Genomic DNA, 16,549 nt, shown 5'->3' on the forward strand with positions numbered 1-16,549 from the left:
CAGTGCTAAGGGAGTGGACATTGTCAGAGGGTCAGTGCTGAGGGAGGGGGCACTGTGGGAGGGTCAGCGCTGAGAGAGTGGGCACTGTCAGAGGGTCAGTGCTGAGGGAGGGGGCACTGTGGGAGGGTCAGCGCTGAGGGAGTGGGCACTGTCGGAGGGTCAGTGCTGAGGGAGTGGGCATTGTCGGAGGGTCAGTGCTGAGGGAGGGCCGCACTGTTGGAGGGTCAGTGCTGAGGGAGTGGGCACTGTCGGAGGGTCAGTGCTGAGGGAGGGGGCACTGTCGGAGGGTCAGTGCTGAGGGAGTGGGCACTGTCGGAGGGTCAGTGCTGAGGGAGTGGGCACTGTCAGAGGGTCAGTGCTGAGGGAGTGGGCACTGTCAGAGGGTCAGTGCTGAGGGAGTGGGCACTGTCAGAGGGTCAGTGCTGAGGGAGTGGGCACTGTGGGAGGGTCAGTGCTGAGGGAGTGGGCACTGTTGGAGGGTCAGTGCTGAGGGAGCGGGCACTGTGGGAGGGTCAGTGCTGAGGGAGTGGGCACTGTCGGAGGTTCAGAGCTAAGGGAGTGGGTACTGTCGGAGGGTCAGTGCTGAGGGAGTGGGCATTGTCGGAGGGTCAGTGCTGAGGGAGGGCCGCACTGTTGGAGGGTCAGTGCTGAGAGAGTGGGCTCTGTCGGAGGGTCAGTGCTGAGGGAGTGGGCCCTGTGGGAGGGTCAGTGCTGGGGGAGTGGGCCCTGTGGGAGGGTCAGTGCTGAGGGAGTGGGCACTGTCGGAGGGTCAGTGCTGAGGGAGTGAGCCCTGTGGGAGGGTCAGTGCTGAGGGAGTGGGCACTGTGGGAGGGTCAGTGCTGGGGGAGTGGGCCCTGTGGGAGGGTCAGTGCTGGGGGAGTGGGCACTGTGGGAGGGTCAGTGCTGAGGGAGTGGGCACTGTGGGAGGGTCAGTGCTGGGGGAGTGGGCACTGTGGGAGGGTCAGTGCTGGGGGAGTGGGCACTGTGGGAGGGTCAGTGCTGAGGGAGTGGGCACTGTGGGAGGGTCAGTGCTGGGGGAGTGGGCACTGTGGGAGGGTCAGTGCTGAGGGAGTGGGCTCTGTCGGAGGGTCAGTGCTGGGGGAGTGGGCACTGTCGGAGGGTCAGTGCTGGGGGAGTGGGCTCTGTCGGAGGGTCAGTGCTGGGGGAGTGTGTTGTGGTACAGGGGTTGAGTGTTTCCATGCCCAGTCCTGTGTCAGTGTTCCTTAGCCGATGGTGTGTGCAGTGGTGTTTGCGATCATGTTCCGGGAGCTGTTTGCAGAGTCAGACTCTCATCGATTCGGGAACATGTTCTCAACCGTGTACACCCTGTTCCAGCTCCTCACACTCGATGACTGGACGGTGGTGTATTTCACCAGTCGGGACGCGGGTGAGTGAGGGAGACTTCCAAAGTCAATGTAACACTGTCTGAGATGTTCTCGATCCAATCCTCATCACTCTGTCTCACCCTCCCCCTCACTGTCTCACCCTCCCCCTCACTGTCTCACTCTCCCCCTCACTGTCTCACCCTCCCCCTCACTGTCTCACCCTCCCCCTCACTGTCTCACCCTCCCCCTCACTGTCTCACCCTCCCCCTCACTGTCTCACTCTCCCCCTCACTGTCTCACCCTCCCCCTCACTGTCTCACTCTCCCCCTCACTCTCCCCCTGTCTCACCCTCCCCCTCAGTGCCTCACTCTCCCCCTCACTGTCTCACTCTCCCCCTCACTGTCTCACTCTCCCCCTCACTGTCTCACTCTGCCCCTCACTGTCTCACTCTGCCCCTCACTGTCTCCCCCTCCCCCTCACTGTCTCACTCTACCCCTCACTGTCTCACCCTCCCCCTCACTGTCTCACTCTCCCCCTCACTGTCTCACTCTCCCCCTCACTCTCCCCCTGTCTCACCCTCCCCCTCAGTGCCTCACTCTCCCCCTCACTGTCTCACTCTCCCCCTCACTGTCTCACTAACCCTCACTGTCTCACTCTGCCCCTCACTGTCTCCCCCTCCCCCTCACTGTCTCACTCTACCCCTCACTGTCTCACTCTCCCTCTCACTGTCTCACCCTCCCCCTCACTGTCTCACTCTAACCCTCACTGTCTCACTCTCCCCCTCACTGTCTCACCCTCCCCCTCACTGTCTCACTCTCCCCCTCACTGTCTCACTCTCCCCCTCACTCTCCCCCTCACTGTCTCACCCTCCCCCTCACTGTCTCACCCTCCCCCTCACTGTCTCACTCTCCCCCTCACTGTCTCACTCTCCCCCTCACTCTCCCCCTCACTGTCTCACCCTCCCCCTCACTGTCTCACTCTACCCCTCACTGTCTCACTCTACCCCTCACTGTCTCACCCTCCCCCTCACTGTCTCACTCTGCCCCTCACTGTCTCACTCGACCCCTCACACACACTCACTCTACCCCTCACACACACTCACTCTACCCCTCACACACACTCACTGTCTCACTCTACCCCTCACTGTCTCACTCGACCCCTCACACACACTCACTGTCTCACTCTACCCCTCACTGTCTCACTCGACCCCTCACACACACTCACTGTCTCACTCTACCCCTCACTGTCTCACTCTACCCCTCACACACACTCACTGTCTCACTCTACCCCACGCACACTCACTGTCTCACTCTACCCCACACACACTCACTGTCTCACTCTACCCCACACACACACTCACTGTCTCACTCTACCCCACACACACTCACTGTCTCACTCTACCCCACACACACACTCACTGTCTCACTCTACCCCACACACACACTCACTGTCTCACTCTACCCCCCACACACACTCACTGTCTCACTCTACCCCACACACACTCACTGTCTCACTCTACCCCACACACACACTCACTGTCTCACTCTACCCCCCACACACACTCACTGTCTCACTCTACCCCACACACACTCACTGTCTCACTCTACCCCTCACACACACTCACTGTCTCACTCTACCCCACACACACACTCACTGTCTCACCCTCCCCCACACACACACTCACTGTCTCACTCTACCCCACACACACACTCACTGTCTCACCCTCCCCCACACACACACTCACTGTCTCACTCTACCCCACACACACACTCACTGTCTCACTCTACCCCCCACACACACACTGTCTCTCTCTACCCCTCACACACACTCACTGTCTCACTCTACCCCTCACACACTCACTGTCTCACTCTACCCCACACACACACTCACTGTCTCACTCTACCCCACACACACACTCACTGTCTCACTCTACCCCACACACACACTCACTGTCTCACTCTACCCCACACACACACTCACTGTCTCACTCTACCCCACACACACACTCACTGTCTCACTCTACCCCTCACACACACTCACTGTCTCACTCTACCCCCCACACACTCACTGTCTCACTCTACCCCACACACACACTCACTGTCTCACTCTACCCCACACACACACTCACTGTCTCACTCTACCCCACACACACACTCACTGTCTCACTCTACCCCACACACACACTCACTGTCTCACTCTACCCCTCACACACACTCACTGTCTCACTCTACCCCTCACACACTCACTGTCTCACTCTACCCCCCACACACTCACTGTCTCACTCTACCCCACACACACACTCACTGTCTCACTCTACCCCACACACACTCACTGTCTCACTCTACCCCTCACACACTCACTGTCTCACTCTACCCCCCACACACACTCACTGTCTCACTCTACCCCCCACACACTCACTGTCTCACTCTACCCCCCACACACTCACTGTCTCACTCTACCCCACACACACACTCACTGTCTCACTCTACCCCTCACACACTCACTGTCTCACTCTACCCCACACACACACTCACTGTCTCACTCTACCCCTCACACACACTCACTGTCTCACTCTACCCCTCACACACTCACTGTCTCACTCTACCCCTCACACACACTCACTGTCTCACTCTACCCCACACACACACTCACTGTCTCACTCTACCCCCCACACACACTCACTGTCTCACTCTACCCCTCACACACACTCACTGTCTCACTCTACCCCTCACACACACTCACTGTCTCACTCTCCCCCTCACACACTCACTGTCTCACTCTACCCCACACACACACTCACTGTCTCACTCTACCCCTCACACACACACTCACTGTCTCACTCTACCCCTCACACACTCACTGTCTCACTCTACCCCACACACACACTCACTGTCTCACTCTACCCCACACACACACTCACTGTCTCACTCTACCCCACACACACTCACTGTCTCACTCTACCCCACACACACACTCACTGTCTCACTCTACCCCTCACACACACACTCACTGTCTCACTCTACCCCTCACACACTCACTGTCTCACTCTACCCCTCACACACACTCACTGTCTCACTCTACCCCACACACACACTCACTGTCTCACTCTACCCCACACACACTCACTGTCTCACTCGACCCCTCACACACACTCACTGTCTCACTCTACCCCACACACACTCACTGTCTCACTCTACCCCCCACACACACTCACTGTCTCACTCTACCCCTCACTGTCTCACTCTACCCCACACACACTCACTGTCTCACTCGACCCCTCACACACACACTCACTGTCTCACTCTACCCCACACACACACTCACTGTCTCACTCTACCCCACACACACTCACTGTCTCACTCTACCCCCCACACACACTCACTGTCTCACTCTACCCCTCACACACTCACTGTCTCACTCGACCCCTCACACACACTCACTGTCTCACTCTACCCCTCACACACTCACTGTCTCACTCTACCCCCCACACACACTCACTGTCTCACTCTACCCCCCACACACACTCACTGTCTCACTCTACCCCACACACACACTCACTGTCTCACTCTACCCCTCACACACTCACTGTCTCACTCTACCCCCCACACACTCACTGTCTCACTCTACCCCACACACACACTCACTGTCTCACTCTACCCCACACACACACTCACTGTCTCACTCTACCCCCCACACACACTCACTGTCTCACTCTACCCCTCACTGTCTCACTCTACCCCACACACACTCACTGTCTCACTCGACCCCTCACACACACTCACTGTCTCACTCTACCCCTCAAACACTCACTGTCTCACTCTACCCCACACACACACTCACTGTCTCACTCTACCCCACACACACACTCACTGTCTCACTCTACCCCACACACACTCACTGTCTCACTCTACCCCCCCCACACACTCACTGTCTCACTCTACCCCTCACACACTCACTGTCTCACTCGACCCCTCACACACACTCACTGTCTCACTCTACCCCTCACACACTCACTGTCTCACTCTACCCCCCACACACTCACTGTCTCACTCTACCCCACACACACACTCACTGTCTCACTCTACCCCTCACACACTCACTGTCTCACTCTACCCCCCACACACTCACTGTCTCACTCTACCCCACACACACACTCACTGTCTCACTCTACCCCCCACACACACTCACTGTCTCACTCTACCCCACACACACTCACTGTCTCACTCTACCCCTCACACACACTCACTGTCTCACTCTACCCCTCACACACTCACTGTCTCACTCTACCCCACACACACTCACCGTCTCACTCTCCCCCTCACACACACTCACTGTCTCACTCTACCCCTCACACACACTCACTGTCTCACTCTACCCCACACACACTCACTGTCTCTCTACCCCTCACACACTCACTGTCTCACTCTACCCCTCACACACTCACTGTCTCACTCTACCCCTCACACACTCACTGTCTCACTCTACCCCTCACACACACTCACTGTCTCACTCTCCCCCTCACACACACTCACTGTCTCACTCTACCCCTCACACACACTCACTGTCTCACTCTCCCCCTCACACACACTCACTGTCTCACTCTACCCCACACACACTCACTGTCTCACTCGACCCCTCACACACACTCACTGTCTCACTCTACCCCTCACACACTCACTGTCTCACTCGACCCCTCACACACACTCACTGTCTCACTCTACCCCTCACACACTCACTGTCTCACTCTACCCCTCACACACACTGTCTCACTCTACCCCACACACACACTCACTGTCTCACTCTACCCCTCACACACTCACTGTCTCACTCTGCCCCCCACACACACTCACTGTCTCACTCTACCCCACACACACACTCACTGTCTCACTCTACCCCCCACACACACACTGTCTCACTCTACCCCTCACACACTCACTGTCTCACTCGACCCCTCACACACACTCACCGTCTCACTCTCCCCCTCACACACACTAACTGTCCCACTCGACCCCTCACTGTCTCACTCTACCCCTCACTGTCTCACTCTACCCCTCACACACACACTGTCTCACTCTACCCCTCACACACACTCACTGTCTCACTCTACCCCCCACACACACACACTGTCTCACTCTACCCCTCACTGTCTCACTCTACCCCTCACACACTCACTGTCTCACTCGACCCCTCACACACACTCACCGTCTCACTCTCCCCCTCACACACACTCACTGTCCCACTCGACCCCTCACTGTCTCACTCTACCCCTCACTGTCTCACTCTACCCCTCACACACACTAACTGTCTCACTCTACCCCTCACTGTCTCACTCTTCCCCTCACACACACTCACTGTCTCACTCTACCCCTCACTGTCTCACTCTACCCCTCACACACTCACTGTCTCATTCTACCCCTCACACACTCACTCTGTCTCACTCTACCACTCATTGTCTCACTCTACCCCTCACTCACACTGTCCCACTCGACCCCTCACACACTCACTCTCTTCACCTCCCCCACACACACTCACTCTCCACTCACACATACTTTCTCTCTCACACTCTCTCTTTCCCTCAATCTCCATCTTACTCCCTCACGCACACTTTCCCTCCCCGTCACACTCACACTCTCTTTCCCTCTCCCTCCCCATCACACGTTCTCTCAGAAGGTACAGTTAGTAAGTTTGCAGATGACACCAAAATTGGAGGTGTAGTGGACAGCGAAGAGGGTTACCTCAGATTACAACAGGATCTGGACCAGATGGGCCAATGGGCTGAGAAGTGGCAGATGGAGTTTAATTCAGATAAATGCGAGGTGCTGCATTTTGGGAAAGCAAATCTTAGCAGGACTTATACACTTAATGGTAAGGTCTTAGGGAGTGTTGCTGAACAGAGACCTTGGAGTGCAGGTTCATAGCTCCTTGAAAGTGGAGTCGCAGGTAGATAGGATAGTGAAGAAGGCGTTTGGTATGCTTTCCTTTATTGGTCAGTGTATTGAGTACAGGGGTTGGGAGGTCATGTTGCAGCTGTACAGGACATTGGTTAGGCCACTGTTGGAATATTGTGTACAATTCTGGTCTCCTTCCTATCGGAAAGATGTTGTGAACTTGAAAGGGTTCAGAAAAGATTTACAAGGATGTTGCCAGGGTTGGAGGGTCTGAGCTACAGGGAGAGGCTGAACAGGCTGGGGCTGTTTTCCCTGGAGTGTCGGAGGCTGAGGGGTGACCTTATAGAGGTTTACAAAATCATGAGGGGCATGGATAAGGTAAATAGTCAAGGTCTTTTCCCTGGGGTCAGGGAGTCCAGAACTAGAGGGGCATAGGTTTAGGGTGAGAGGGGAAAGATATAAAAGAGACCTAAGGGGCAACTTTTTCACACAGAGGGTGGTACGTGTATGGAATGAGCTGCCAGAGGATGTGGTGGAGGCTGGTACAATTGCAACATCTAAGAGGCATTTGGATGGGTATATGAATAGGAAGGGTTTGGAGGGATATGGGCCGGGTGCTGGCAGGTGGGACTAGATTGGGTTGGGATATCTGGGTCAGCATGGATGGGTTGGACCGAAGGGTCTGATTCCGTATTGTACATCTCTATGACTCTTTCTCTCACTCTCTTTCTCTCTTCCCCCCCCCCATCTCTCTTTCCCTCACACTCCCCATCTGTCTCCCCACCTCACATACACTCTCCCTCACATACTTCCACACCCCCCCCACCCGTAATGACCAGGTCCTGACCCTGAGACGATGAGATGCTGTTTAAGCAGAGACACTCCCTCAGTTGTAGAGCTCAAAAACTTGTCGAACTCAAACGCGGCCGGGATTATACTCAAGGACCCCCCAAACCCCCTCCACCTGACGGAAGACATTCCTCTTCTCCCTCTCCGTCCTCAGTGGGAGAGTGTGTATCCCTTCCATTCGAGATCACTCCCCCACGAGGGAGAACCAACCTATCCCCGTCACCTCCACCCCAGGTAGGACCTCACCCATCTCAGGACGGTCCCTGGAGACTCCGACTGCTCCCACCTTTCCTCTGTCCCCAGGGAGCAGTCGAGGGAACCCCTTCCCTGAGCAGCCTCCGGTGGGGGGGGGGGGGGGGGGGAGGGGAAGAGGGTCCCCTCTGTAAAGACAGAGCTGGGGAACGCTGCATAAGATGTGGCCTGACCCGTGACTGGAGTGAGGTTTCCCGAGCCTCACGCACTCCGACCTGTGTTCCAGCCGCGTGGCCCTCCCTCGTTGCTGCTAACACCATGCCTCAGTGACCAGGAGACCCCTCCCCTTGCAGTGCACCCCCTCCACACGCCGGGGCAGGCTGGGGAAGAGATTGACACGTTGATCTCACTGTCTTGGAGACAGCTGAGCCTGGCAACGCGCACAGACCCCTTCCTCACCACAATGTTTCTCACCAACTCTTCCCGACAGGTTACTGGTACATCATCATCTTCCTCTTCCTCTACATCTTCGTGGAACATTTCATCTTCTTCACGTGAGTACCTCCATCAGATACAGGCATTTCACCCCCACCGTCACCCAACCCCTTCCCGTTCACCCCACCCCCACCGTCACCCAACCCCTTCCCGTTCACTCCCACTCCCCACAATCCCAATGGACCCAAACCCCTTCCCGTTCACCCCACCCCCACCGTCACCCAAACCCCTTCCCGTTCACCCCACCCCCACCGTCACCCAAACCCCTTCCCGTTCACTCCCACTCCCCACAATCCCAATGGACCCAAACCCCTTCCCGTTCACTCCCACTCCCCACAATCCCAATGGACCCAAAACCCTTCCCGTTCACTCCCACCCTCCACAATCCCAACGGACCCAAACCCCTTCCCGTTCACTCCCAGTTCCCACAATCCCAATGGACCCAAACCCCTTCCCGTTCACTCCCACCCTCCACAATCCCAACGGACCCAAACCCCTTCCCGTTCACTCCCAGTTCCCACAATCCCAATGGACCCAAAACCCTTCCCGTTCACTCCAACTCTCCACAATCCCAATGGACCCAAACCCTTCCCGTTCACTCCCACTCTCCACAATCCCAATGGACCCAAACCCTTCCCGTTCACTCCCACCGCCCACAATCCCAATGGTCCCAAACCCCTTCCCATCCACAATCCCAATGGACCCAAACCCCTTCCCGTTCACCCCCACTCCCCACAATCCCAATGGACCCAAACCCCTTCCCGTTCACCCCTACTCTCCACAATCCCAATGGACCCAAACCCCTTCCCGTTCACCCCCACTCCGCACAATCCCAATGGACCCAAACCCCTTCCCGTTCACCCCTACTCTCCACAATCCCAATGGACCCAAACCCCTTCCCGTTCACTCCCACCGCCCACAATCCAAATGGACCCAAACCCTGTTCCGTCTGTCGGACGGGCGACAGTTGGTGTGTGTGTGTGTGTGTGTATCGTACACACCAGCTCTGAGGGAGGCTCCTATTGAGGGGCACAGTGAGGCCCTACCCCCCTCTGACAGCAGTGTGCCATCCTTGTATTTCCAAACTCTGGAACAGATGCGCCCCGGCCCAGCCCGGCCCCGGCCTGTTACCAAGCCTTGTTGACAGTACCCCTTCTGCCTTTCAGCCTCTTCATTGCTGTCCTGGTGGATAATTTCCAGTTGACTATTAATCAGCGCAAGGAGGACCACAGACAGAAGGTAGGGGGGGGAGGGGTGCGGGGGGAAGAGGGTTTCTCTATCTCAACAGGGGTAGCAGCAAAGACAGGGATGGAGTTGGTGCTGACAGGGCAGTTTCTGTAGCGTCTGAGGGATATTGGTGACTGGGTGGTGTGGCGGAGACTCCGATCCGGGCTCCATGCTGTAAACCCTTTCAGAGCTCCCCACTGCCCGGCCAAAGTGACCACCAACCAGTCTGTGGCTACAACAAACCGTTTCACCCTGGGGGGGGGGGTAATAGCTCCCGATGAAGGGCTCCCACCCCGAAATGTCGATACTCCTGCCCCTCAGGATGCTGCCTGACCGGCTGTGCTTTTCCAGCGCCACACTCTCGCCTCTGACCTCCAGCATCTGCACCACTTCCTCAACCCTGGGGGTAAATCCCAAGTGAAGGGCTCAGGGCGTCTCAAAAGGGAATGGGGACCTGGCACACATTACTGGGATGGTCCCTCTCGCTCCTCTCTCTCTCTCTCTGTCCGTGCAGAGACTGTCTTGGGTTCAGGGGGAGTAGTGCCACACAAAAATAACACCCCCTTCCCCACCAACACAAAGTCTCACAACGGTCACTGTTGCATTGTGGGAGATGCAGCTGCCCCCCTCCCCCCCCCCCCACCATTGCTGCACAGCAAGATCCCACACACACTGCAACGTGGGAATGACCAGGCGAAATTGAGGCCTGCAGATGCTGGAGATCACACTGGGGCTGGAAACGCGCAGCAGGTCAGGCAGCATCCGAGGAGCAGGAAGATCGACGTTTCGGGCGGGAGCCCTTCATCAGGAATGAGGCTGGAGCCTCGGGGGGGGGGGGGGGGATGGAGAGATAAATGGGAGGGGGGGTGGGGCTGGGGAGAAGGTAGCTAAGAGTGCAATAGGTGGATGGAGGTGGGGGTAAAGGTGGTAGGTCAGAGAGGAGGGTGGAGCGGATAGATGGGAAGGATGACAGGCAGGTAGGACAAGTCAAGGGGACAGTGCTGAGCTGGAACTGGGGTGATGTGGGGGAATGGGAAATGAGGAAACTGTTGAAGTCCACATTGATGCCCTGGGGTTGAAGTGTTCCGAGGCGGAAGATGAGGCGTTCTTCCTCCAGGCACCTAGTGGTGAGGGAGATGTTGACTGAGGGAGAAATGTTGGCCTCAGGAACCCGGGGGGAGGAATTCCCCACCACCGCACTCTTCCACTGACACTCCGACAGTGCCCGCTCCCTGGGTGCTGACCCTCCGACAGCGCCCGCTCCCTCGGTGCTGACCCTCCGACAGCGCCCGCTCCCTCAACACTAACCCTCCGACAGTGCCCACTCCCTCAGCACTGACCCTCTGACAGTGCCCACTCCCTCAACACAGACCCTCCGACAGTGCCCCCTCCCTCAGCACTGACCGTCTGACAGTGCCCACTCCCTCAACACTGACCATCCGACAGTGCCCCACTCCCTCAGCATTGACCCTCCGACAGTGCCCCTTCCCTCAGCACTGACCCTCCGACAGTGCCCACTCCCTCAGCACTGACCCTCCGACAGTGCCCCCCTCCCTCAGCACTGACCCTCCGACAGTGCCCGCTCCCTCAGCACTGACCGTCTGACAGTGCCCTCTCCCTCAGCATTGACCCTCTGACAGTGCCCGCTCCCTCAGCGCTGACCCTCCGACAGTGCCCACTCCCTCAGCAGTGACCCTCCGACAGTGCCCCCTCCCTCAGCACTGACCCTCCGACAGTGCCCTCTCCCTCAGCACTGACCCTCCGACAGTGCCCCCTCCCTCAGCACTGACCCTCCGACAGTGCCCGCTCCCTCAGCACTGACCCTCCGACAGTGCCCGCTCCCTCAGCGCTGACCCTCCGACAGTGCCCGCTCCCTCAGCGCTGACCCTCCGACAGTGCCCGCTCCCTCAGCGCTGACCCTCCGACAGTGCCCACTCCCTCAGCGCTGACCCTCCGACAGTGCCCACTCCCTCAGCGCTGACCCTCCGACAGTGCCCTCTCCCTCAGCAGTGACCCTCCGACAGTGCCCGCTCCCTCAGCGCTGACCCTCCGACAGTGCCCACTCCCTCAGCGCTGACCCTCCGACAGTGCCCTCTCCCTCAGCAGTGACCCTCTGACAGTGCCCGCTCCCTCAGCGCTGACCCTCCGACAGTGCCCACTCCCTCAGCAGTGACCCTCTGACAGTGCCCCCCCCTCAGCACAGACCCTCCGACAGTGCCCCCTCCCTCAGAAGTGACCCTCTGACAGTGCCCGCTCCCTCAGCACTGACACTCCGACATTGCGGCGCCCCTCAGCACTGACCCTCCGACAGTGCCCGCTCCCTCAGCGCTGACCCTCCGACAGTGCCCACTCCCTCAGCGCTGACCCTCCGACAGTGCCCACTCCCTCAGCGCTGACCCTCCGACAGTGCCCACTCCCTCAGCACTGACCCTCTGACAGTGCCCACTCCCTCAACACAGACCCTCCGACAGTGCCCCCTCCCTCAGCACTGACCGTCTGACAGTGCCCACTCCCTCAACACTGACCATCCGACAGTGCCCCACTCCCTCAGCATTGACCCTCCGACAGTGCCCCTTCCCTCAGCACTGACCCTCCGACAGTGCCCACTCCCTCAGCACTGACCCTCCGACAGTGCCCCCCTCCCTCAGCACTGACCCTCCGACAGTGCCCGCTCCCTCAGCACTGACCGTCTGACAGTGCCCTCTCCCTCAGCATTGACCCTCTGACAGTGCCCGCTCCCTCAGCGCTGACCCTCCGACAGTGCCCACTCCCTCAGCAGTGACCCTCCGACAGTGCCCCCTCCCTCAGCACTGACCCTCCGACAGTGCCCTCTCCCTCAGCACTGACCCTCCGACAGTGCCCCCTCCCTCAGCACTGACCCTCCGACAGTGCCCGCTCCCTCAGCACTGACCCTCCGACAGTGCCCGCTCCCTCAGCGCTGACCCTCCGACAGTGCCCGCTCCCTCAGCGCTGACCCTCCGACAGTGCCCACTCCCTCAGCGCTGACCCTCCGACAGTGCCCACTCCCTCAGCGCTGACCCTCCGACAGTGCCCACTCCCTCAGCGCTGACCCTCCGACAGTGCCCACTCCCTCAGCGCTGACCCTCCGACAGTGCCCTCTCCCTCAGCAGTGACCCTCCGACAGTGCCCGCTCCCTCAGCGCTGACCCTCCGACAGTGCCCACTCCCTCAGCGCTGACCCTCCGACAGTGCCCTCTCCCTCAGCAGTGACCCTCTGACAGTGCCCGCTCCCTCAGCGCTGACCCTCCGACAGTGCCCACTCCCTCAGCAGTGACCCTCTGACAGTGCCCCCCCCTCAGCACAGACCCTCCGACAGTGCCCCCTCCCTCAGAAGTGACCCTCTGACAGTGCCCGCTCCCTCAGCACTGACACTCCGACATTGCGGCGCCCCTCAGCACTGACCCTCCGACAGTGCCCCCCCCAGCACTGACCCTCCTACAGCGCCCGCTCCCTCAGCACTGACCCTTCCGCAGCAGGAACCGTTCTGAAGATGAGATGCACCTTTGTCTGTGCGTCAGTGCAAGCAGTGAAAGAGCTAACAGCTTCACCCAAAGCAGAAACAGGGAGAGGGAGGTGTCAGTTGGGGAGCAGTTGAGGGTCTGACCTTGTCTCACTCAGCCCAGAGGATGGTGTCAGGCTGATGGGGAGTGGGTGGTGAACGTGGCTGAGCTCGGAGAGAAGTGGGGAGGGTGGTGGGTGGGTGACTGGGTGCAGGTTGGAGGGCCACGGGTGCTGGGGGTCAGGGAGCAGTCCCTCCTCGCAGGCTGTTTGACCAGGAAGCACTCTCTGATTGTGTCTGTTCTCCCTTGCAGTTGGCACTGAGACCGACAGACAGTCTGAGCGATGAGTTTATGGACACAGTGGACAAAGGTAGGGAACAGAAAGAGAGAGAGAGAGATAGATAGAGACGGAGAGAGAGAGAGAGCGGTGTAAACCAGCCCGTTCCCTGGCATCCTGCCCGTGCGCAAAGCACAGTCCTGCAGCTCGGGCACTGAGCTTCCTGCTTGCTCTCGATCCAGCTCTACCACGCATCTCTGGGTGAGGAGAGCAGAGGTGTCGAACACTGACTCCACCCCCCCGCTCCTGTCCACTCGAAGCCTCCCCTGTTCCCAGAGCGAGCTTGCCCGCAGTCGGAGCCGACCCAGACGGTATCACAGGCGGCTGTTTGTGTCTCTCGCAGCCGAGGATGAAAAGCATGAAGGGGAGGATGACGAGATGTTACTGATGAGGATTATCGATGAGCATTACAGCAGTTACAATCACACGCCCAGGTCAGAGAACGATCCGTCAGGGTGGCAACTGAGAGGGCACCGGCTCAGCGTTGAGGGAGCGGGCACTGTCCGAGGGTCAGCGCTGAGGGAGCGGGCACTGTCCGAGGGTCAGTGCTGAGGGAGCGGGCATTGTCGGAGGGTCAGTGCTGAGGGAGTGGGCACTGTCAGATGGTCAGCGCTGAGGGGGCGCCGCACTGTCGGAGGGTCAGTGCTGAGGGAGTGGGCACTGTCAGATGGTCAGCGCTGAGGGAGCGGGCACTGTCGGAGGGTCAGTGCTGAGGGGGCGCCGCACTGTCGGAGGGTCAGTGCTGAGGGGGCGCCGCACTGTCGGAGGGTCAGTGCTGAGGGAGGGGGCACTGTCGGAGGGTCAGTGCTGAGGGAGTGGGCACTGTCAGATGGTCAGCGCTGAGGGGGCGCCGCACTGTCGGAGGGTCAGTGCTGAGGGAGTGGGCACTGTCAGATGGTCAGCGCTGAGGGAGCGGGCACTGTCGGAGGGTCAGTGCTGAGGGGGCGCCGCACTGTCGGAGGGTCAGTGCTGAGGGGGCGCCGCACTGTCGGAGGGTCAGTGCTGAGGGAGGGGGCACTGTCGGAGGGTCAGTGCTGAGGGAGTGGGCACTGTCAGATGGTCAGCGCTGAGGGGGCGCCGCACTGTCGGAGGGTCAGTGCTGAGGGAGTGGGCACTGTCAGATGGTCAGCGCTGAGGGAGCGGGCACTGTCGGAGGGTCAGTGCTGAGGGGGCGCCGCACTGTCGGAGGGTCAGTGCTGAGGGGGCGCCGCACTGTCGGAGGGTCAGTGCTGAGGGAGTGGGCACTGTCGGAGGGTCAGTGCTGAGGGAGCGGGCACTGTCAGATGGTCAGCGCTGAGGGAGCGGGCACTGTCGGAGGGTCAGTGCTGAGGGGGCGCCGCACTGTCGGAGGGTCAGTGCTGAGGGAGTGCCGCACTGTCGGAGGGTCAGTGCTGAGGGAGTGCCGCACTGTCGGAGGGTCAGTGCTGAGGGAGTGCCGCACTGTCGGAGGGTCAGTGCTGAGGGAGAGCCGCACTGTCGGAGGGTCAGTGCTGAGGGGTGCTGCACTGTCGGAGGGTCAGCGCTGAGGGAGCGGGCACTGTCGGAGAATCAGTGCTGAGGGGTGCTGCACTGTCGGAGGGTCAGCGCTGAGGGAGTGCAGTTTGTGTTGTGTGAGGGTTGGGATGGGAGTGGGGGAGGGGGAGGGTAGGGAGGCTGCTGGTTCCTGGGGATGCTCCATACCTCCCCCACTGACACTGTCTCTGTGTGTGTGTCTGTGTGTGTGTGTGTCTGTGTGTGTCTGTGTGTGTGTCTGTCTGTGTGTGTGAATGTCTGTGTGTGTGAATGTCTGTGTGTGTGAATGTCTGTGTGTGTCTGTGGGTGTGTGTCTGTGGGTGTGTGTCTGTGGGTGTGTGTCTGTGGGTGTGTGTCTGTGGGTGTGTGTCTGTGGGTGTGTCTGTGGGTGTGTCTGTGTGTGTGTGTGTCTGTGTGTGTGTCTGTCTTTGTCTGTGGGTGTGTGTGTGTGTGTGTGTGTGTGCCGCAGGGAGAAGATGCTGATCTTTTACAGTTTCCAGTTGCTGGGGGCTATTGAACATAACCTGTACCTGTTCCAGACCCAGGACACCGTACTCAATGAGACCATTGACTGCTTCTTCGAGGGTAAGTGCCAACGCAGCCCCGTGTACGCCAGCACCCACGCAACCCCCGACCTCGGGGATGGAGGGGTGTCAATCCCTCTCCTCACCCCCCCTGCCCACTTGCCATCCTTTAGTTCCCCCTGCCCTGTGTTTCGGGGGCAGCTGCTTCAACCCTAGGAATGGGTGGCGCCTGCCCTAGTTCATCAGCAGAGGCAGGGCGTAGTGTGATTCACGCTGTGGCCGATCAGCCGAGTGCACCGCGTGAGGCCCCTCACGGCCGATCGGCCCAGCGACAGGGCAGTGTGCGCGCTGGGAGTCCATTGGCGATCAGGGCAGTGGCCAGTGTGATGCACCCCGCGGGTGATCAGCTGGTGAGAGTGGGGAAGGTGTGGGGGGGGGGGGGTTAATGAATCCAGACTAACCTTGTTTCCCCCCTCCCCCCCCCGTCTCTGTCTCTCTCCCACAGGTCTCTCCCCACAACATTCAGAAACCACAGACAGAGTGGGAGCAGCAGCATGACCCTCGAGGGGGTGGGGGTGGGGGTGGGAGGGGGACACAGACAGGAAGCTGCTGGCGATGGGGGAAACTGCAGTTCAGTCAGACCCCCCCCCCTCCCAACCCCCGGATCTCGGAGGGTGAGG

General features: G+C 59.3%; 1 protein-coding gene across 2 annotated transcripts; it reads left to right on the forward strand.

The window, feature by feature from the left end:
* The first annotated feature begins 1,281 nt into the window (after nt 1–1,281).
* On the forward strand, nt 1,282–15,932 carry LOC148136193 (cation channel sperm-associated protein 1-like). Of its 2 annotated transcripts, none has more exons than XM_087983716.1 (4): nt 1,282–1,387; nt 8,745–8,808; nt 9,916–9,988; nt 15,815–15,932. In XM_087983716.1, the coding sequence occupies exons 1-4, from the start codon at nt 1,306–1,308 to the stop codon at nt 15,860–15,862; spliced, it is 267 nt and encodes an 88-aa protein (XP_087839842.1). In that variant the 5' UTR covers nt 1,282–1,305; the 3' UTR covers nt 15,863–15,932. The 2 variants fall into 2 exon arrangements, with proteins under 2 accessions (XP_087839842.1, XP_087839841.1); XM_087983715.1 differs by lacking the exon at nt 15,815–15,932 and adding an exon at nt 13,809–14,074.
* Nucleotides 15,933–16,549: the final 617 nt, after the last annotated feature.

The sequence above is a fragment of the Chiloscyllium plagiosum genome, unplaced genomic scaffold (assembly GCF_037043375.1).
Source record: "Chiloscyllium plagiosum isolate Xiang-an unplaced genomic scaffold, Cpla_swu_hap1 HiC_scaffold_46, whole genome shotgun sequence".
In the NCBI taxonomy this organism is placed as follows: Eukaryota; Metazoa; Chordata; class Chondrichthyes; order Orectolobiformes; family Hemiscylliidae; genus Chiloscyllium; species Chiloscyllium plagiosum.